General features: G+C 49.6%; 2 protein-coding genes across 4 annotated transcripts; both read left to right on the top strand.

Annotated features, from left to right (window-relative positions):
• Positions 1–2826: 2826 nt before the first annotated feature.
• On the top strand, positions 2827–10405 carry EIF3D (eukaryotic translation initiation factor 3 subunit D). Of its 3 annotated transcripts, none has more exons than XM_082279562.1 (15): positions 2827–2943; positions 3248–3381; positions 3680–3725; positions 4098–4234; positions 4354–4439; positions 4909–4981; positions 5125–5237; positions 5432–5564; positions 6134–6281; positions 6533–6663; positions 7100–7185; positions 7407–7536; positions 8018–8160; positions 8931–9211; positions 10249–10405. In XM_082279562.1, exons 2-15 carry the CDS (start codon positions 3259–3261, stop codon positions 10260–10262), a joined length of 1644 nt encoding a protein of 547 aa, XP_082135688.1. In that variant the 5' UTR covers positions 2827–2943; positions 3248–3258; the 3' UTR covers positions 10263–10405. The 3 variants fall into 3 exon arrangements, with proteins under 3 accessions (XP_082135688.1, XP_082135686.1, XP_082135687.1); XM_082279560.1 differs by having other exon boundaries at positions 5122–5237; XM_082279561.1 differs by lacking the exon at positions 2827–2943 and having other exon boundaries at positions 3026–3381; positions 5122–5237.
• Positions 10406–11171: 766 nt separating this feature from the next.
• FOXRED2 (FAD dependent oxidoreductase domain containing 2) lies at positions 11172–18787 on the top strand. Its single transcript, XM_082280439.1, has 8 exons — positions 11172–11710; positions 13156–13407; positions 13897–14166; positions 14851–15017; positions 15638–15803; positions 16311–16552; positions 17441–17611; positions 18365–18787. Exons 1-8 carry the CDS (start codon positions 11187–11189, stop codon positions 18628–18630), a joined length of 2058 nt encoding a protein of 685 aa, XP_082136565.1. The 5' UTR covers positions 11172–11186; the 3' UTR covers positions 18631–18787.
• The last annotated feature ends 1518 nt before the right edge of the window (positions 18788–20305 follow it).

Here is a 20305-nt window from a genome sequence, read left to right as displayed (position 1 = left end):
TCTGATGGGCTAAGACCAAGCAGCACGTGATCTGCCATCTCTGGTAGACAGCAGCAGCACTGCATTCTCTTGCATGCACCTCACGCAGACTCGGGAGTGAAGAGGAAACTGGAAAGAAAGGGATTTTATCAATTTCTTTTCATTTATTCCTAAGTCTATTTCTCTTTCCAGAACTTCTTCGTCTTTTCCTCACCATCTCCTAAGCTCTGAGTCCCTCTGAGCCCACTGGGCCCACTGCCTAGCTTGGGGGGGCGAGGGGCAGGTGCTGTGGGGCTCACATGGAGCTGGGATCCCGCTGAGCCACTGCAAGCGACTGGCGAGGCAGCTCCAGCACTAATGATGTTTGTCTCCAAAAAGGCTGTTTAGGTGAGACAGTTACAAATTGTATTTTATAAACTGTATTTCTATAAGTGGATTTTTTTTTTGCTAGCGGGAAGAGGTGCTTTAATAATCCCACTTCTGATTAATGGCAGGATATCTTGTCAAAGCAAAGACCACTGCAGCTTCAGTTCTTTCTCGAGGAGGAATCACAAGTGGAAAATAAAGAACAAAATGCACACCTCTCTGCCTGGAAAATATTGATCTAGACTCTTCCTAGGTAAAAGATACTCAGTAAAATTCTCTGAAGAGTTTTCCAGCCTGTGAGCTGAAGAGATTTGTAAACCAATCCTGCTCTTTTTAGGGGTAGAGAAAATTTCAATCACTCTGGCATGAGAGCATTTGGGATTTATTGATTTATTGCCCTCACTCCCTGAGAAGAAATACTATCCCAATTACAGAGACAGGGACCCGAGGCACTGCTGTATTAAATCACTGGCTTATGGTCTCCTAGAGAGGCTGTAGGGCTGAATCCAACTTCCAGCCCTAGGCCTCCCCTCCAGCAGGTTCAGGGAAGCCATCAGGGACAATGGGAAAGCTTGACTATCACACTGTGAACACAGCAAGGGCAACTGCAATTCCCATTCTTTACACATCTTTAACTCTCAAAGTCAAGTGGTTTTTGTAACACCCTCTAAAGCACAAAGTTGGTTGAATGATCACACAACTACAGCCTGAAAAGTACCTGATTTTGTACAGAACCATTGCAGAGTTTGCATTTGTACTTTTATTTTAAGAAGCTGTGTGTGAGAGACAATGAAGAGGTACAGTATTAAGTCATGTTTCCTGTCCTAGCATGTGGCTTTATTGACATACTTCTTGTCCAAAGTCCTGTAAGTCTGTTCTCTATCAAAGTCATCTCTTAACTTCTATCTCCATTTTTATCTGGGAAAACAGGAATTTACCTACTGGACATCACAGTAACTCCATCACATGTCTGCAAAGCAAACTAGCACAATCAGATGGGAACTGCCCATTAATGGTTGAAATCTGTATTTGACTAAGCTGAGGACCGTCATTCTTCCAATACATGATTTTTGTAACGTAAGTTGAACTCCAGTTTTCCTAAAGGAAAAAAGTTTCCGATCGGGCAGTCCTTTGTGTGGCCATGAAGCTCAAGTTGTCTTCATGAGAACAGAGGGTAGACAGGCAGAGGGAGTTTGTTAGACACCTATCCCATCCTGCTGCTATCAGGAGAGCCATTTACACCAAAACCATTCCCAACAGGCATTTGCCTACCACAGGGCTGAACACTTCTGCCAAGAGAAGTTCCACGGTTCCAGGAAGTTTAGCCATTGTTAGCACGGGAGATGTTTCTGACCTCACCATTGTCCGAGCTGCTATGCTCTGCTGAGCCTTCAGCACACACAGAAAGCCAAGTTTTCTTCCTCTTTATGACATCTGGGTACAAACTGAATGGGTTTTGTCACATGTCACCCCTGGCTTTTACACTTAAGAGCCAAACTCAAGCATTTTTATCAACAGGGCAAATTTACACTATCCTTAACATCACTCTCCTTGCACTCACGCATGTTTTTCCTTATTAAGTGGCTATTAAGCAGGAACAAAATTTCAATAAATGACCGTGTTGTCCCAAAATAGGTTCATTCACCCAGTCTGCAGGAGGCCAATCCATGTACATAATCCAGGTATTTGATTTATTTACAGTTCTGCTTAGAAAGAGGTGCTGAATAGCAAATCCATAAAGCCAGCATGATGACTACCAAAACTTTTCACTCTTTATATATTTTAGCAAACAAAGCCACTAATGTTCCTTGGCTAAAAATTACCTAATTCTCTTTTTAATTAGTATTCTGTCTTCTATTGGTTAATGATCCTCTCATGGCTCGTGCTAATTAGTCTGCACGCTCAGTCTTTCTCTCCTTTCGAGTCGTGGTTTCTTGGGTCAGTGGCCATGATCTCCCCCTGCCAGAATTACCTTTTACTCAGCTGCAGCTGATTCAGCACAGTTGCTGAGCAGTCTTTATTAGTTTCTTCCTTATCTTGGGGGTTCTGCCAAATGTCTCTGTGGCTTGTAAATTCTGCATTTTTTGTGCTCACAATCTGTGCTACATCCTTCTTCCCAAGTTTTGTTAACTTCCCCTGAGGTCACTGAAACATGTTAAGCCCTAAACCTTAACAAGGCAATTCTACTGTCAAGTAATTTGTCCTTCTAACACCTGGGTATCACTTGGAGCTTGTTTGTTGGCTGCTGTTTCATGGATTAAACCTCTTTTCTTGTTGATTAGACTTGAAAGTATACAAAGATCAAACATCAAAGAACATCCTTTCCTAAGAAATTTTTTTCGTATTTGACACTTTGCGACAACGCGGCCACTTTACGACAGCCGCGCTCGTTGGTCGCTTTTCCGGGGGGGGTGGGGGTGGCGGGGTGTGTGGAGTTTTTCTACTTTACGACAACGGCGCTGCCGTCGCGCGGTGCTGACGCAGAAAGGGCGCGCCGGGGTTGCGCGCGGCCTTTTCCCCGCCCGCCGCCGCCGCTGGAGCCGCTCCCGGAGCCGCTCCCGGATCCGCCGCCATCGGGGCCGCGCCGGGGCCGCGCAGGTGAGGGGGGCGCTGGGGCCACCCTGGAGCCGCTCGCCTGCCCCGCCGGCGCCTCCCGCGCGTACCGAGACCCCCCCCCCCCCCCCCCCCGGCTCCGCCCCGCCGGTTCCGGCGGGGCCGCGTCGCCGCCCCTCCCCGGCACACGTAGCGCCCACCGGGACCCTTCCTTCCTCCCCGGGCCTGGTGGGCGGAGGCGCCTTCCCGTCGCGGTGGCCTGTGCCGAGGCAAGGCCTCAGGTCTCGGTGCCACACCGTGCGGCAGCTGAGGGTTTCGAGGTTATTTTTTTTCTTTATTCCACCTTTAGAAGATTAAAAAATGGCGAAGTTTGTGACACCCGTGATCCAGGACAACCCCTCCGGCTGGGGCCCGTGTGCTGTGCCCGAGCAGTTCAAGGACATGCCCTACCAGCCCTTCAGCAAAGGAGACCGCCTGGGCAAGGTACCTGTGCCAGGCTGGGCCATGAGCTCTGGGTGCCTGCCGGGCCCCCCCTGCGCGCTGCCTGCGGTGTTCGCTGTCGTTACCGTGGCTGCTCCTCTGGCACCCTTGGCAGTGTGTTCTGACAGGCTGTGAACACCTAGCAGGGCTGCCCAGCAGAGGTGGGAGTCAGAAGGATTAGACCTGAAGCGTACAGCAGTGTATGCTTTTGCTGCTGGGAACTATATGTGCAGAGTTAGAGGTGTGGGGGGGGGGAAATGTCGTGTTAATGCTTGCTCTGACTGTTTATGCTCGTTCTTAGGTGGCTGATTGGACAGGAGCCACGTATCAGGATAAAAGATACACAAGTACGTGGGGTCTGGTGGTTCCTGGGGTTTCTTTTCTACAAAGTTTTCTTTCAAGCGTCGTTCCTGCTTTCATGTCTCACACCCACCCTGTAATTACCTGCACACCTCAGCAGGACAGGCAGCTTACTTTAGGAAGCGTGCTTTACCCTTGGGAGAGTTCTGTGGGGCTCTCCCTGTCCTTGGGGCTTACTCTGCATTTTTGTACTGCCTTACTAACCGGGCTCGTAAGGGAGGTTTGGAGCGGGAGAAGACATGCAGGTGTAAGGCTTTTAGACATCAGGCTGAGGTGAAGGCAACTGGGGAGAGAAAGGGGCAAAGCATCAGGGTTTTTTCTTAGAACCTCGACATCGAGACGCTTTGTTTTATTTCCAGACAAGTACTCGTCCCAGTTCGGCGGCGGAAGCCAATACGCCTATTTCCACGAGGAGGATGAGACCAGCTTCCAGCTGGTGGACACAGCCCGGACGCAGAAAACGGCATACCAGAGGAATCGTATGAGGTTTGCACAGGTAACATGTTCTCAGAGATGGGATCCAAGGGGAGCCTCAGCAGCACAGGATTCTTTCCCAACTAAAATGTCTTTTATCGTTTGTTTTTTTTTTTTTTCTTTTTTCCGTCATTTCTGCAGAGGAACCTTCGGAGAGACAAGGACCGTCGGAACATGCTGCAGTTCAGCATGCAGACACTGCCAAAGAGTGCCAAGCAGAAGGAGAGGTGAGGCTCCAGAGAGCTTGGACTGTGTGAACGTACTGTTGATAAATTTGCAAACTTACAGTAACAGAACCTGCTGGAGCAAACAGCAAAGGATTTCAGGATGTTTCGAGTCCAGTGTTCAGCTGGTGTCAGTAGTACTTAAAAGCATGGATTTCAAATGGCTACCTAATGCCTCAGGAGATTTTTTGAATTGTATTTAGAAAGTAAAGGTGGTGTTCTAAACAGAGAATATCCTTTCTGAAAACTATTTCAATCTTCAGGTAAAACTATGTGAAGAGCTGCTCAAAGCAAAGAGCAGACTTTTTAATGCCTCAGGCATCTTGATCAACAGATGGCTCAGCAAATGTTTCAGCAGCTCGGTGCCTGAAAGCACTGCTCCTCTGGTGGTAGTTTGGAAGTGGAGGAATGGTTGTGGCATATAGGAATCAAGAACTTCTCTTCATGGCTTTTCTCACATTTGTCATTTTAGAGATCGTTTGCGCCTACAAAAGAAGTTTCAGAAACAGTTTGGAGTGAGGCAGAAATGGGACCAGAAATCACAGGTAGACAAACTGACAAGCACTGTGCCCCCTGTGATGGTTTGGTTTCTCTGGCTGCACTCACAGGGCAGCTCCTCTTGCACAAATCCTGATATGCTGTGTCTCCGTTTCGCTCTCTACCTGACCTGCCTCTGGCCGCACAGCAGAAACCTCGTGACTCCTCTGTTGAAGTTCGCAGCGACTGGGAGGTGAAGGAGGAGATGGATTTCCCTCGGCTGATGAAAATGCGCTACCTGGAGGTGTCAGAACCACAGGACATGTGAGTTCCTAAGACAGCCCTTTGCTCGCTTCCTGAGGCGACCAGATTTTTGGAAAGCAGGAGCTCAAGGGTCTCCTGCCTGGTCCCAGTGTTTCAAACCAGGGGGAGGTAATGGAACACCCAGCAGACCCTAGGGGTTCATGGGTGGTGTTATCTGTAGGAAGGGTATCGAGATGGTCCTCTTGCCTTTGCAGAGAGTGCTGTGGAGCCCTAGAGTACTATGACAAAGCCTTCGACCGCATTACGACAAGGAACGAGAAGCTCCTGAGGAGCATTAAGCGCATCTTCCATACCGTCACCACCACGGATGACCCAGTTATCAGAAAGGTAGCTACCAGTTGGTAAAACCCAGGAGCATGTTCATGGGTGTGTGCTGTTGTTGGAGACCAGCTGTCACCGTCAGACCAAAGGGCGAAAGCAAGAAGCATTAGCTGGTACCAGTATTTTTCTTAGGTCGAAGGCAGAGCTAGATTAATGCAGAGTTGAGAACACTGGCCAAGGAAAAGCTGTAATTCTGGAAGGGCAAGCAGACCAGTACTTGAGCTGTGTTGGAAAGGAAACTTACATCAGAGACCTGATCCTTGGGGCTTTGCTTTTGGAAGTGAGGAAGGCTTGGAGAGTTCTCTCTTGTGACCTCATTGGCCGTAAGAAGCTGTGCATTTTCCAACAGAATTAACATTTCATAGTAGTTTCTTTCTGTGGGTGAGGGTGGGCTAGGATTGCTGGGTAGTACCTTAGACTTGGTCTGGCAGTTGATGTGGTACTTGACATTTCAGCTTTCTCAGTCAGAACAGCAGCAGAAATCAGTGATCTGGTTTGCTAGCACTTCTCATCCTGCCTAGGGAAAGGGTATCTGTTCTTATTGCTGAAACAGTTTTCTCCTCCTGTATCCACAGCTGGCCAAGACACAAGGGAATGTGTTTGCCACAGATGCCATCCTGGCCACACTGATGAGCTGCACTCGCTCTGTCTATTCCTGGGACATCATTGTCCAGAGAGTTGGATCCAAGCTTTTCTTTGACAAGAGGGACAACTCAGATTTTGGTGAGGAAAAGTCATGAAAGGAATTTCTGTTGCAGTAGCTAAAGGGTGTAATTTTCTTTATGGTTATTTGAGTTTATTCTGTGTCTCAGTGTCCACACTGAGCTGCCTGAACAAGCTAATTACTGCAGTACATGTGATAGCTGTGTGGGGAACTTCAGTATTGATCTGCTCTGATGTGGGGCTAGAAACTCTCTAAAGCTGACATAGTTACTCCCCCAAGCATAACCACTTGCGTCTGGTTTTCTTCCCAGACCTCCTGACAGTGAGTGAAACAGCCAATGAACCACCACAGGAAGAGGGCAACTCCTTTAATTCTCCTCGCAACCTGGCCATGGAAGCTACCTACATCAATCATAACTTCTCCCAGCAGTGTCTGAGGATGGTAAGGTGGAACAGTGATGAGTAGTGGGGTCTGTGTTTCAGAGTCTCAAGAGGAAACTTCATTAAGGCTGCTTTAGTACAGCACAGAAGCATTTTAATTGACAGTTGTGTTACACCAGTGGCCTTTCAGTTTTGAAGGAGGTGGGATTATTTCTGGTGAGATGTTGTAGAAAGGTTTTCACCTTGATTTCACAGACAAGTCATCCTACTCCCATTGATAATGCAGACAGGCTTCTCAGTACACTTAATGAAGCCTAAGTGCCAGTACAAGTGCTGCTTATAGTGCTGTGACTAATGTGGGCATAAGGCTTTCATCAGCTGTCTTAATGTTTTGGTTTTTCTCTACATCAGGGAAATCAGCTACTGTTGCTGTAAAAGAGTATTTTTCCAATAGAGGAGAGCTGTCTCCTAACATGCTGTGCTGTTTTCATCTGCAGGGAAAGGAGAAATACAAGTTTCCCAACCCAAACCCCTTTGTGGAGGATGACATGGATAAAAATGAAGTAGCTTCTGTTGCATACAGGTAAGCTGTTCTCTCTGATGTTTGTCATGGGGGCAGGATGTTAAGTGTGATACGGAGGCAAAACAGGTTAGGAGTGTTACTTACAGAAGCTTTACCTTGAAAAGGATTCATGGATGACCTCACAGTGAAAAGATGGAGGAGGAAAGGATTTTGCTGAGTGCTTACATGGATCTGGAAGAGAAGAAAGGTCAGAAATAACCAGTTGGATTGTTTGTTGGCAGATACCGAAGGTGGAAGCTGGGAGATGATATAGATCTCATTGTCCGCTGTGAACATGATGGAGTGATGACAGGAGCCAATGGAGAAGTGTCATTCATCAACATCAAGACACTGAACGAGTGGGATTCGAGGGTGAGGAAGAACAAGATCCCCAAGCTAGCTCTAACTGCTTCACTGCTGCCTGACATGCCAGGTACAGCAGGAAAGATGAGACAAACATCTGGCGGTGTCCCCTGGGTGTTACATTCCACTAAGGAGTATAACTTTGGTGGACAAGCAGTGCTGATGGGATTCTCCCCCAAATGTGAGGTAGCTGGCTTGAACCCTCTTGTCCCTGGGTGTTCAGCACAGTAGCCAGTCTGTTCCTATGGTTCTCTTTAGAATTCTTCCCTCACAAACTACCTTTCTAACCAGTGCCACAAATGTTGAGCAATCCCAGCTGTTTGCATTTGTCCCTTCCCGGTGCAAGAGCTTTCCCTGTAGGCTGCAGTTCACATTCCCTCAAGTGGTACTGTAGGGTAGACAGAAGCAGCTTCCTTATGTGATGACGAAATGGCTGAAGAGATGGCTGCTGCTGGCTTGTCAGGCTGACCCTGGTTCTGATTCTCCTCAGTATTGCAATGGGGTAGACTGGCGCCAGAAGCTGGACTCTCAGAGAGGGGCTGTCATTGCCACAGAGCTGAAGAACAACAGCTACAAATTGGCCCGCTGGACGTGCTGCGCGCTGCTGGCTGGATCAGAGTATCTTAAACTCGGGTAAGGGGGAGGGTCACACCAAATACCTTCCAGGTGCGTTTTCCATCATTAAATTTCATGTATGTCTGAATGAAGCATTTACAAAATGAGTAATCCTAAAATCACCGTTTGAGTGGCCAAGAAAGGAAAGCTTGTGGTGAGTGCCCCAGCCTTGGTTGGTGTAAGCTGCTTCCTCTCCGCATCCAGCTGTGACTGACCCCACACATGTGAGGGGCAGGTGGCCTGCATGGGCTCTCAGCCTGTTTGCTGTGGCACCAACAAGGGAAATAAACACAGTAGCTGTGGTGCCTGTCAAGAATCTGAGATGCTCAGTGCCTGTTCCTGAGAAATTGAGTGGTGAGGGGAGATATGGCCACAGCATTTTTTAAACTATCAGCTTAAAATCAGTTGAGTACTGTAAGTAGTGAACAAGAGGCTTTTGCTAAGTAAGTTCTAGTGGTTCTGCAACCCACAGTTCCATCCACAGATGTGGAACTGATGCTTTTGCATCTTTTTCATTCCAAACTCCCAGGTAATCATGCTGTTGCTTAATTTTATCTATGGGGCTAATTCTTCTTTTATCTTTTGTACCTCTCCATCCGATTTGGGGATTTCCAGGTGCATTACAGATTGACAGTTTGTAGCCAGGAGATCCTCTTAGCTTTCAGTGTTGGAGTATTAGGATTTTTCAGCCCAGAAAATGAGATGATCATGCTGCTTTTCTTGCTGGTGTTCTTCTGCTGTCTGGGCTTAATCTCCTGATACCCCTCTGGTTACTTCTTGCCCCCTAGGTATGTATCCCGTTACCATGTGAAGGACTCTGCCCGCCATGTGATCCTGGGCACGCAGCAGTTCAAGCCAAATGAATTCGCCAGCCAAATTAATCTGAGCATAGAGAATGCCTGGGGCATCCTGCGATGCGTCATTGACATCTGCATGAAGCTGGATGAGGGGAAGTACCTCATCCTCAAGGACCCCAACAAGCAGGTGATCCGGATCTACAGTTTGCCTGATGGCACCTTCAGCTCTGATGAAGATGAGGAGGATGAGGAGGAAGAAGAGGAAGAGGAAGGTTTGTAGCATACTTGGTGCTTTATGCTTTTAAGTGATGTACTGGTGTGGATGAAAAGGGGAGTGATGTATGATGAAGACCACAGCTAAAGGGTCAGATCTGACCAGTGCAATGGCAGGAGAGGAACGAGGCTGGAGAATGTGTGGTCCCAAGGATGAGACTCAGTGGAAAAGGTGGTGGGTCACATTGGGAGTACTCAGCTGGAAGAAAAAGGAGAGGAGAGTTGGGAATGCAGATGTTGTGCCTCTGTACAGATACTTGATGAGGACTGATTTTAGCAGGGGCGGGGGAGGAGGTCCCAGATCCAGAGTACTGTCTGGGAAAACAAAACCTGCCAAGAAGCCCTACATTCAGTGGCCCCAAGGTCTGCAGGAGTGGGTGGGTGCTAATTTCTGTTGGTACTGGGATATTTTTTGACTGCAGTTTTAGAAGTGGCAGTGACTATAAGGTGACACATTTAAAATGCGTGGTGCTGGAGCGCAGTTGAGGGAACATGGTGAAGGCTTTTCTGAAGTGACTCGAAGCTGAGCAATTGCTGGCTGGTCAGGATGGGAGTTCTGGAGGATCATTGGTCCCCAGTGGACAGTGCCTTCCCTTTGCTGCCTAAAACCATCTGTGCCCCCTGACCTGAGACCTCTGTGTGCTCAGTTGACAGTGGGAAACCCTTTACCCTAGAGCTCTTGCTTCTTTGATAGGAAGAATATCTCCCAGCTTATTTTTAGGCTGTAAGTGTAGCCTGGCTGCTCCGGATTTCATTATGGAAATGTTAGTTAGGTTGCTGTGTAATTTGCTCAGGAATGTAAATTGTGTAATTCCAAATGACGTGTATGTGGTCTTGGCTGATGGGCAGGTTTGTTGGGAAGCTGGGGGGGAGGCAGGGAGACAGTTGGAGGTGGTATATATCTCCCGAAGTGGCAGCCGTGATTTTTTTGTGTTCCTTGTGGCATTTCCTTGACAGCAACGGTTTAATTTTGGGGTTTGGGTTGTTTTTTTTCCCCAGCTGCATTTACTTAATTTCTGTTCCTCTTCTTTTTCAGAGGAAGAGAGCTGAACCCCGCAGCCAGCACCGGGAGGCTGCAGTGCCGGGGCAGCCCCGGTCCCTGGGGGTGGGCTGTGGCTGCACCTTCGCCCTGGCTGTGCTGCACATAGATCATAAACGGGGGAAAACAGGAATAAAGTTGATTTTGCCGAGTGCCGGCGCTGTTTTGTGTGTCTGTGTACGCTTGGCTCGGGTGCTCCCCGCGGTCACGGCTCCGTCCCGCGCCTGCCCCTTTAAGCGCGCCCGCCCCCGGACACGTGGTGCGCGCGCCGCCATGGTGCCGGCGGCGGGAAGCGGCCGTGGCGGTGTCACGTGACGCGGGGAGCGCGCCGCTGCTCTCGCTCGCCCCCGCAGCGGGCGGGAGGCAGCGCTGTGCCCGCCCCGCCCTGCCCGGGCGGCGCGGGAGGGAGGAGGAGGGAGCGAAGCGGGAAGAGACCGGAGCGGGAGGAGCGGCGCGGCGGGAGCTCTATGGTGCAGGTGCGGCCCCCGGGCGGGACGGGTGCGGGCGGCCGGCGGCGGCCCCGCGCGGCACGTGCGCCGTTTGGCGGGGGCGGGGGCATCGGGGCCGGGACCGTATTGGCGAGGGAGGGAGGGCAGCGAGGGGCAGCCCATCTCCCATTGGCTGGGGGGCTTGGGCCGCCCGTCCCCATTGGCTGGTGGGGCGCAGACGCACTCGCGTCCACAGGTGCTGCCCCACCTTGCCACCTGTGCGCTGTGGGCGGGGGCACTGCGCGCCCATTGGCTGGAAGGCCCGGGACCCCTGCTGCTATTGGCTGGCAGGGAGCAGGGCCCCGCCCCACCACCCGCTCTGTGTGAGGGGGTGCCGTGGCAGGCGAGGCCTGGTGCGGCCGGGGGGGCTCCTGTGGAGCGGCTGCAGCCCCTGGGGTGACGCCTCCTGGTCCTCTTGCCCACAGGGCCAGCTGTGCCCGCCCCGCCATGGCCCCAGCGGTCTGCAGGACGCTCCTGGGGCTGGCCATGTACACGGGCAGCCTTTTTGCGGTGAGTGGTAACACGTTCCTCTACCACGACTACTGCATCATCGGGGCCGGCCCCGCAGGCTTGCAGGCGGCCTACTTCCTCCAGCAAGCCGGCCGGGACTACATCGTCTTCGAGCGGAGCCACGCTCCCGGCAGCTTCTTTGCACTCTACCCTCGGCACCGCAAACTCATCAGCATCAACAAGCAGTACACAGGCAAGTCCAACAGCGAGTTCAACCTCCGCCATGACTGGAATTCGCTCCTCAGCCACGACCGGCGGCTGCTTTTCCGACACTACTCTCGCGACTTCTTCCCCAGCGCTGACACCATGGTGCATTACCTGGAGGACTTTGCTTCCCTGCTGAAGCTGCAGGTTCAGTACAATACGGCCATCATCCACGTGACATTGGAGAAGAATGAGCAGGCCTGGAACGGTCATTACTTCCTCCTGACTGACCAGGACAGGAAGAACTACAAGTGCAGGTAATGGGCAAACCTGGGGCTTGACACACAGCTCAGAGCTTTGCCCTGTTGAGGCATGAATATCTCCAAGGATGGAAATTTCACAGCCTCTTAGAGCCTTAAGCACCATCAGAGGTGGAAAACATTTTTTAGGGATTGGCAGGTGCATGGGTGGAATAACTGTTCCTGGGAAGGCATTGCCTTTCACAAGCAGTGTTTTGCTTTGGGCAGCTGAGGAGGTTGGCAGGGCAGACACAAATTGGCTGTGATGGCCGTCCCTGCAGGGTCTGTCCTTCATAGGTATGTTTGGAATCACTTTTGTTTTATCACTAGATAATTGCTGTCTGTGAAGAAAGTAACTCAGTTGTACCCACAGCCAGCACTGCCTTTATTACAAACTGGACTGAGTTAGTGTGGTGACATCTCACTCCTGTTTTCCCACGTGTGCTCAGGGGTGTGTCCCAGACAAGCGAAGTCCTTGGCTGGCACAGAGCTGGAACACAGGGGGGAAGCAGAGGAAAGCGGGGCTTTTTTTGGCAGGGGCAAGGACTGTGAGAAATAACCCTCAAGGCTGTTGGTCACTGAATTTCCCTTCCACTCATCCTATTTACGTGTGTGTATCCCGTACTGCCACTGAGCTACATTCCTAAAAACCTCGAAGTTACTCGTGTGAACATATGGAGTATGTTTCTCACCTCTCCTGAGAACCTCAGCTCTATGACAGCAGGTCGTGCTGGCTGTCACTTGCCGGTGTGCTGCTGGCAGGCTCCGAGGGGACAGAAGGCAATCCCGGACACCCACGTACCGTGAGCGAGTTGCTCTTGGGACACTGTGTAAGCAAGGCTGGGACAGCAGGCAGTGCTGCTTGCCTCAGCTGCCTGGTGTTTCCATCTAAGTCACAAAAACTTCCTCAAGAATCAAGTAGAAGCTCTTATGGAGTGATATAAAAAGATCAGTGTAGTTATTTTTGGTGTTAGCAATTAGTGATGTTGCTAACGTGTTTTTATGACTGGGAGTTACATTTCAAAATATCGAAACTATTTCCTATTTGTCTTTAAAATTACTTCTGCTCTGCCAAATGGCAACTCAAATTTTAAATCAAAGTCATTTTTATGCAACATATAATCAACCTGTGAAGTTATATTACATATATTGTCAATGAGTTCATATGAGTAGAAGTTGCATTCATGAACAGGCGAGGGAGATGCATACGTACAGCACCCACACTGACTAATGCTATATATAACAGTGTTCCTAGTTATCCTGAGGACAGGGAAGAGAGGAGCAGGTCATTAGCTGAAGCTAGGTAGAGGTTTCTTTTGAAACCATGGCCTATGCAGCTGGTCCAGTGTCACTGTGGGGGTCGCACTGCAGCCACCTTCCATGGCGGGAGGAAGAAGGAATGAGGAGATGGAGCCCCCTTCCTGAAATTCCTGCATTTCTAAGTGCTGTCCCTGTTTTTGCAGCTCTTTGTTGGTTGCTGCTGGGATGTGGGTTCCCAATGTGGTAAACTTTCCTGGCTCAGAGTATGTTGAGGGTTACGAGACTGTGTCCATCAACCCAGAGGACTTCGCTGGCCAAACCGTGTTGATCTTGGGACGAGGGAACTCAGCCTTTGAGACAGCGGAGAACATCCTGGGTGTCACGAATTTCATCCACATGGTGAGCCGGTCCCGCGTGCGCCTCTCGTGGGCCACCCACTACGTCGGGGATCTGAGGTAAGAAACCACTCCCATTCCCCTTTCTAATGCAGCTGGAATACAAACAAGGAGAATCATTTCTTTCCCGGGCCATAGGCTGGACTGGTGCAGGTGGTGGTGCTGTGGTCACGGGGGTCACAGGGGAAATACGGGGCCTTCTATAGGTCCTTGGTTTAACGCAATCCAGGTTGCAGTCACTGAACACAGAGGCTTGATGAGAGCTTTTTAGGATCTGTATGAAATAGCAGCATGTCCACTTGGAAGCTGTAATCTTTAAAATGTACTGGCTCTCAAGTTATTCCCTTGTTTCCAGTCATAGAGGAAAGCTAGGAGGGTGGCTACATCCTGCAAGGACAGCAAGGTTGTCTTACCTGTGATGTTCCTGGGAGCCCTGAGGCTCTGGGGATAACCTTTACACTGAAGAGGAATTGGTATGCCTGATAAATGATCCCATTTTCAGCAGCTAAGACAGTACCTCCCTTCTTTACATTCTTGTATTTTCCGTAGAGCAATTAACAACGGCCTGCTGGACACCTACCAGCTGAAATCTCTGGATGGGCTTCTGGAGGGCGACCTGGAAGATCTGGCTATCGTTAAGGACAAAAAGGGAAAGCTGCACATCACACTGCGATTCTACTTGGAGAACGGGAACATCAGCGCAGGCATCGACTCCATCACCCTCCCTCAGGACGAGCTGGACAATTTTGCCACCCGCGCACCTTACGACCGTGTCATCCGCTGCCTGGGCTGGAAGTTTGACTTCTCTATCTATAATAGGTGAGGGAGAACCAGGATCTCCATGAAAAAAGGTATTTAGACTGAAGGGCCTGAGTAGGGAGGAAAGGGAAGAGCAAGTTTTCTACTGGCAGCAGTGTCTGGACCTCCATGTGCTCTGAGCTGCTTGGTGCTGCACAGTCCTTTGTTTATTGTGCAGGTAAGGCTGTGTCCCAGTAGGAATGTGTGTCACTGCCCTCTGACCAACAGGCTCTGAGGCTGTGCAGATGGCAGCAATGAGACCTGAGTGACACAGAAAAGCTTGTACCTTTAGAACTTAACATCCTGACCTGCCAGATCACATGGACAGAGGGGTTTTTTTGAAATGAGGATGATAAAGATGCAGATCACTACGAAAAGGTTTTGTCAGGGAAAAAACATTCCCTGAGGATGCAACCTTCACTCCACCTTGGTAAATCCTGCAGTTGAAAACGATACTGCTAACTTCACTGTCTTCCAAAATTCACTGTCAGTGGCTTAGCTGACAATTAGATCTTGTCCAGGGCTATCTTGGGATGAATACCCTTATCTTCCAAAGATCCTCATTTTAGTAGTAAATGCCACTGAAGGCAGCAGGGGTATGAAACAGAATCTTGCAGTGGCTGCAATATAATGAATATCAGAAACCCTTTTTATTTTTCTACTCCTGTCCTTCCTGATAGCCTGCTCTTCTCTTTTGCACATCAGATCCCTGGGACTGATGCCAGGAAAAGGGAATATTAAGAAGTATCCTCAGATCAAACCCAGCTATGAATCCAGAGGCACTCAGGGGCTCTTTATTCTTGGCACTGCTAGCCATTCAGTTGACTTCAGGAAATCTGCTGGGGGCTTCATCCATGGATTCCGGTATACAAGTGAGTACTGGGGTGTACAGAAAGGGCAGAGGTGGAAATTGTTCCTCCCTTCAAAGGAACAATCCATAGTTTACTGCTGGAAAGAGATTGCCCTTAGTGTTGTTCTGGCAATAAGAAGGACAAAACATAGTCAAGCTGCAGCTGCATCATCTGAAGTGGAGGAGAAGTGACTTGGGGTCATATCTGAAGTTTTTGGTTGTCTGTCTTTGTTTTGTCTTGTGTCTCTCTTGCCTGCTGTCTGTTATTTATGTAACAGATGCTCTGCCTCGTGACAGGCTGTGGGTGAGAGGTCTGTGCTGTGGAGTTAAAACCCAGCAGCTGTGGGCAGTGGAGAGAACGTCCTTCTTTATGTGTGTGTGCCCATCCTTGTCATTAAAGGACTGCTGAGAAGTAATAAAATATCCCCAAGGACCCCCCGCCCTCTCCCCCACCACTTAGCATCACATCAGCTTTCCGAGGGCATCTCCACTGCAGTTACCAGCAACTGGGGTGGGAGATCCTGAGCACGGAGGAGCTGTAAAGGTTGTTTATTGAGTCCTGCTGCAGTGCAGAGATTGGATTTCTTAAAGCATAAGCTTGGGTTGTTAAATAAGCTGTCTTTGTTTCTCGCCATGTCTTAGCTCGGGCAGTCCATCGCCTATTGGAAAACCGTCACCACGGTGTCCCCTGGCCATCCACAGTCTACCCTATTACACAGCTGACCAATTCCATCATCAAGAGGGTGAACGAGGCCTCAGGCCTATACCAGATGTTCAGTGTCCTGGCTGACATCATACTGCTGAGAGAGTGAGTGAGTGAGTAGTTATTCCCAGCACTGCACCTCCATAATTTCATTTCTGTTTCTTTACCATTGCTTCCTGTGGTGCCACCACACAAATTGCACTGTTGCTGCCTAAGGATGTTACCATCGTGTAGGCAGCCACCCCAAACCTGTACCACTGCTGCAACTGGTGCCCAATTGTACAGACTATTTTCCCTCTTAAAGGGCTGAAATGCTCTAGACCTTCCCTCTAGGCTCAGAGGTGTAGTATCCTTTTACTGACCCCGGGGAAAAACTTTCCTTGAGCAGTGCTACTGTAGAGAGAATCCCATAATCCAGGAAAACAGTGGTGTCTTGTAACCGTATCTGCAGCGTTCATAAGCTCTGCATCAAGTCCAGCCCAGATCTGAAATGACCAAACAAAATTACTATCTGATGACCTTTTGGCTTTAGCCTCAACCACCTGAGAGTGGGTTGGATCCCAGCTGGCTTTCTCTGGTGGAAAATTGTGATGGTGTGTTTGCAATTCACAGGAATGCCACAGCATTTGAATACCTGGAAGAGTACCCTGTTGGAGTCCTGGCCGAGCTGGAAATGCAGACGGGAAGAAAGGCTCGCAATGGGCTCTTCGTCATCATCATGGAGTATGGGAGGAATTTCTCTGGGGCTGACAAGGATGTCTTCTACTACAACCGTGCTGTGGGAGAGGCGCAGCATGCCTGGCAGTCCAACTTTTTACACCCTGTTATTTACTATTACAAACACCTCCCAACAGGTAAGCTTTCCTGTTAATTATGTGACACAACCAAAACAAAGAGGGATAAAGATGAATCAGAGCCAAAGTGCAGGTGGTACCTGAAAGCACTATTCCCCTTTCTCCACTTCCTTCATGTCCATCCTGTGAGACACCCCCCCACCACTGTATGAGCTGAAAAGGGTGCTGAGAGTTGGCAAGAAAGTTCCATTGGTAAGACGATATGGGGAGGGGAGGAGGGGAATTGAGACCTCACGTTTGAGGGGAATTGAGACCTCACATTTGAGAACAGGAACAAACAGGCGTGTTGGAAATTTCCCCATTCTCAAAAAGAGGAACAGTTCTTCCCTTTGGCTGTCACCCTCTGTGTACTTTGCAGAGCCTGAGAGTTGAGGCTGGGCTGTTGTTGTTTGGCCATCTTGCTGCCAAGAGAAAGCTGCTCTCTGTGGCAGGCCTAGGTCTGAGAGGTCACACAGCAATCAAGGCAGCCAAAGGCAAGGGTTTGAAGAAGAGTGTTCTATCCAGCAGCAAACAGGCTCGGAGTAGACTTCCTTAGGAAATGAGTGTGTTGAAGTCTTCATCTCCAGAAACCTAGGGTCAGGGTCCAGCTTGCCTTGCACAGAAATAAGCATGATGGGTAGCAGCATTAAAGCAGCTTAGCCCATCTGGCAGTCCCTGCCCAGGGGCAACAGGAGTGAAATGACAGGAATGCTGCGGGCAGGGACAGAGGGCAGCTGTGCAGTGGCAGGGCTGTTGAGGACAGAGCTGGCAGAGGGGATTGCAAATGAAAGTAATGGATTAAAAGGTCAGGACAAAAGCGGAAACAGCTGTCACAGCTGCTTTCCACTCCCCAAGCTCTTTTTAATGCCATTTTGCTTCTAAGAGACTCCCTTAATGTTCTCTTGGCAGAGCGTGGTATGAAACTCCGTCCCCCAGACTGGCCTCTGCCCTGGCCAGATGCCATCCATCACATTGTGGAGGACTTCCTGACAGACTGGACAGCCCCGAATGCTCACATCCTGCCGCTGAGGCGGTTTTTGGAGAACTGCCTCAGCACGGACCTGCGCAACTTCTTTGCAGGTAATTTGAGCACAGGGTTGAGGTGGCAGAAAGAGGAGGAGGAATGTGAGGAACAAGTGACAGGAGCGATCTCCTCTGCAAATAGCTGAGATCTCCCTGTGGTAAGCTGCTTGTCTCACTGTCAGTCACACCTCCTCAAGGCACTCACCAGATGGTACAAAGTGCCGTTCTCTGTGTGTGTTCCTAAAGAGTCCTTGCTCTTGTTCACCATTAGAAAAAGACTGGCCCAGGCATGCCAGGATTTAGGGAAAGCCATATAAGGTTGGGTTCAATTATTTTCTAGCTGCAGCTTTTTTTTCTTCGTCATTATCTGAACATTTCTTTGTGCCACTGTGTACTAGATCTCTTGTACTGGTGATTGGATTGCTTTCCCATGGGAAATGGGAGTGCTGTGATGTGAGAGGTGAAGAGCCTCTGCTGCCTCCCTGACCGGTCTGTGACCCACCTGCAGGAAGCCCATGTGGCACACAGAGGGAAGCCATCTTGTGGCACAAAGAAGAGGCCAGATGGATGTAAACTCAAATCCAGCTCCTTTTTCTCTCAAAGTGCAGGTTGGGAATCCCTCTCTGCATCTCCTGAGCACTGCAGAATTAAGTCAATTGCTGTGCTGGGGCAGGGTACTGGGTGGGAAACTCCAGCCATCTTCCCTCATCCTCTCTGCCTTTTGTTTTGAACGAGTTCCTGATAGTTTATGGGACTATTTCCCTACAGGGTCTCTCTGCTGACTCTAATTTTTGATCCTTTCCCCTGCAGAGTCCTGTTTCCTGTTTGCCTTCACCCATCAGAAGCTGCCTCCCTTCTGCCAGCAGGGGTACTTGCGAATGCAGGGACTGGTGGGGAGCCAGGAGCTCCGGCACCACGCGGTACAGGCTGGGCTGCTCCAGGATTACACTCACACAGACTTTTTGGGTGACAGACCCCCTGACAGCCACGATGGGTCACAGGAACAGTTGATGAGAGATCATGCGATACCAGTTCGTCCTCTGCAGCATCTTGTTAATGCCAAGGATGAGCTTTAACCTTTCTTGCTCCACACTGAAATCCATAGGTGCTCTTCTGACAGTACTGTAACAGAGATCCACAGCAGGATTCTGCCCTTTCCAGTGTCCCTTTTCCATCCCCATGCCTTTTACTGATCATGAGTTGCCAAAGACCTGCTAAGATCTTGCTGTTACAAAGAGGACCAACATGCTCTGAAGGATTGAGTGAGGGACCAAAATCCAGTGATGCTCCGGTTCCCACATTGTCCTTGCAGAGTTCAGAGTTGCCTGAAGATGGTGTTTGTGTTTATCTCACTGACCAATATCTGCAGCGACATACAGAGGTCACAGAAGTGAGTGCAGGAATGCCTGGGAAACTTCAGATGTCACGTTCCCTTCAGAGGTGACCTGCTCACACCCTGTGGCAGCCCTGTGGCTGTTCTCTGGACCCTGGATGCTGTACGCTGTGTATACTTGAAGATTTGTTTCTGCATTGAATCCTGAAGTGGTACTCCAGGCAAACTTCCTGGTATTTTTCCTGCATTTGAGTTAGGGCAATTGTGTTGCTTGAGTGGGGAAGGAGAATTTTCCAGAGAACACTACAAGGGACTCTTTCCTCCACGACAGATGAGTAGCTTGCCTGGAATGCCCTGGGACACAGACTTACAGAGTTTGGCTCTGCTGTCCTCATGTTTTTCTTCTCCCACACCAAGCAGCCTGGAAGGTTAGCCCATCTTTTATAAAGCATGACCAATATTTCTCCTATTTGCACTATGTCCCATCAACAAAGTTTGATGTTGTTAAAATGCTCCTTCTCTGTTTTATTCCACTCCAGTCACCTTGAGATCTTAGAGGGACTGACAGGGAGGCTGCTGCACTTCACTGCTGCCCTTGTCAGCCATGTACACTTGCCTGTCACCTCCCTCTGGACTCCTTCCATGGCCCTGGAGTTGCAAAGCAAGAGCAGTTTCGAGCTTGACCTCATAATGTCCCTATGATTTCCAGGAAATAGAGGAGGGGTGACAGGGAACAGGCTTATATTTACACACGTTTTTCCAACCCTTTAGGTTCTTGAAAAATACTCACTTTTTCTTCCACACTGAGGGGGCTGTACCTTACATGTACCTAAAGCTCTCCCAAACTTTTGAATTCAGCTGCTGTTTCAGTAAAACGCCAGTTCCTTGGAGAGGCTGGGGAGCAGAAGAGGTGAAGGAAGTGACAGAGGAGTTCTTGCTTTCTTTGAGAACACTGGGCTATGCAAGCAGTGCTGCTGCTGGAAGATAGTGCCTGTTCACATGCAGCTGGGAGAGGGAAACAATCCTCTCAGCTGGCATCAATCAGCATCTTTCTGTGGCCTTTACATCCCATTGCCCCAGCTCTAAGGCCAGTCCAGGAATGGCTCTCGTGGCCTGTAGTTGGGTGGTGCTAGTATTTGCTACATCCTCGGCACCATGGGCTTTTTATTTTGGGATTGTGCAGGGGAAGAAAAGGGCCTGTGGCTGAACTGGATTGACCAGCTGTCACCAAGAGCCTGTTTCATTTGTTCCCTCTATGCACTGACACAGAGTGCATCCCCATTGTACCTACAGATGTGTACATTCTCCAGATGTTTCCTCTTCCATCCTCAAATTCCCCCAAGAGATTGTAGATCTGTATGTATTGCCTTAAATTGTGATTCCCCTTAGAAAAGCAATGGTTGAAAAAACTGGCACCC

The sequence above is a fragment of the Coloeus monedula genome, assembly GCF_965178545.1.
Source record: "Coloeus monedula genome assembly, chromosome: 4".
Classification (NCBI taxonomy): domain Eukaryota; kingdom Metazoa; phylum Chordata; class Aves; order Passeriformes; family Corvidae; genus Coloeus; species Coloeus monedula.
This window is presented reverse-complemented; position numbering and strand designations above follow the sequence as displayed.

Excerpts from the sequence above, each read along its gene's own strand:
- EIF3D (XM_082279560.1), top strand. The coding sequence starts at position 3,259 with ATGGCGAAGTTTGTGACACCCGTGATCCAGGACAACCCCTCCGGCTGG. Across the intron at positions 7,537-8,017 it reads TGAACGAGTGGGATTCGAGG|TATTGCAATGGGGTAGACTG; the intron begins GTGAGGAAGAAC and ends GATTCTCCTCAG. Across the intron at positions 8,161-8,930 it reads TCAGAGTATCTTAAACTCGG|GTATGTATCCCGTTACCATG; the intron begins GTAAGGGGGAGG and ends CTTGCCCCCTAG.
- FOXRED2 (XM_082280439.1), top strand. The coding sequence starts at position 11,187 with ATGGCCCCAGCGGTCTGCAGGACGCTCCTGGGGCTGGCCATGTACACG. Across the intron at positions 14,167-14,850 it reads GACTTCTCTATCTATAATAG|ATCCCTGGGACTGATGCCAG; the intron begins GTGAGGGAGAAC and ends TTTGCACATCAG. Across the intron at positions 15,018-15,637 it reads CCATGGATTCCGGTATACAA|CTCGGGCAGTCCATCGCCTA; the intron begins GTGAGTACTGGG and ends GCCATGTCTTAG.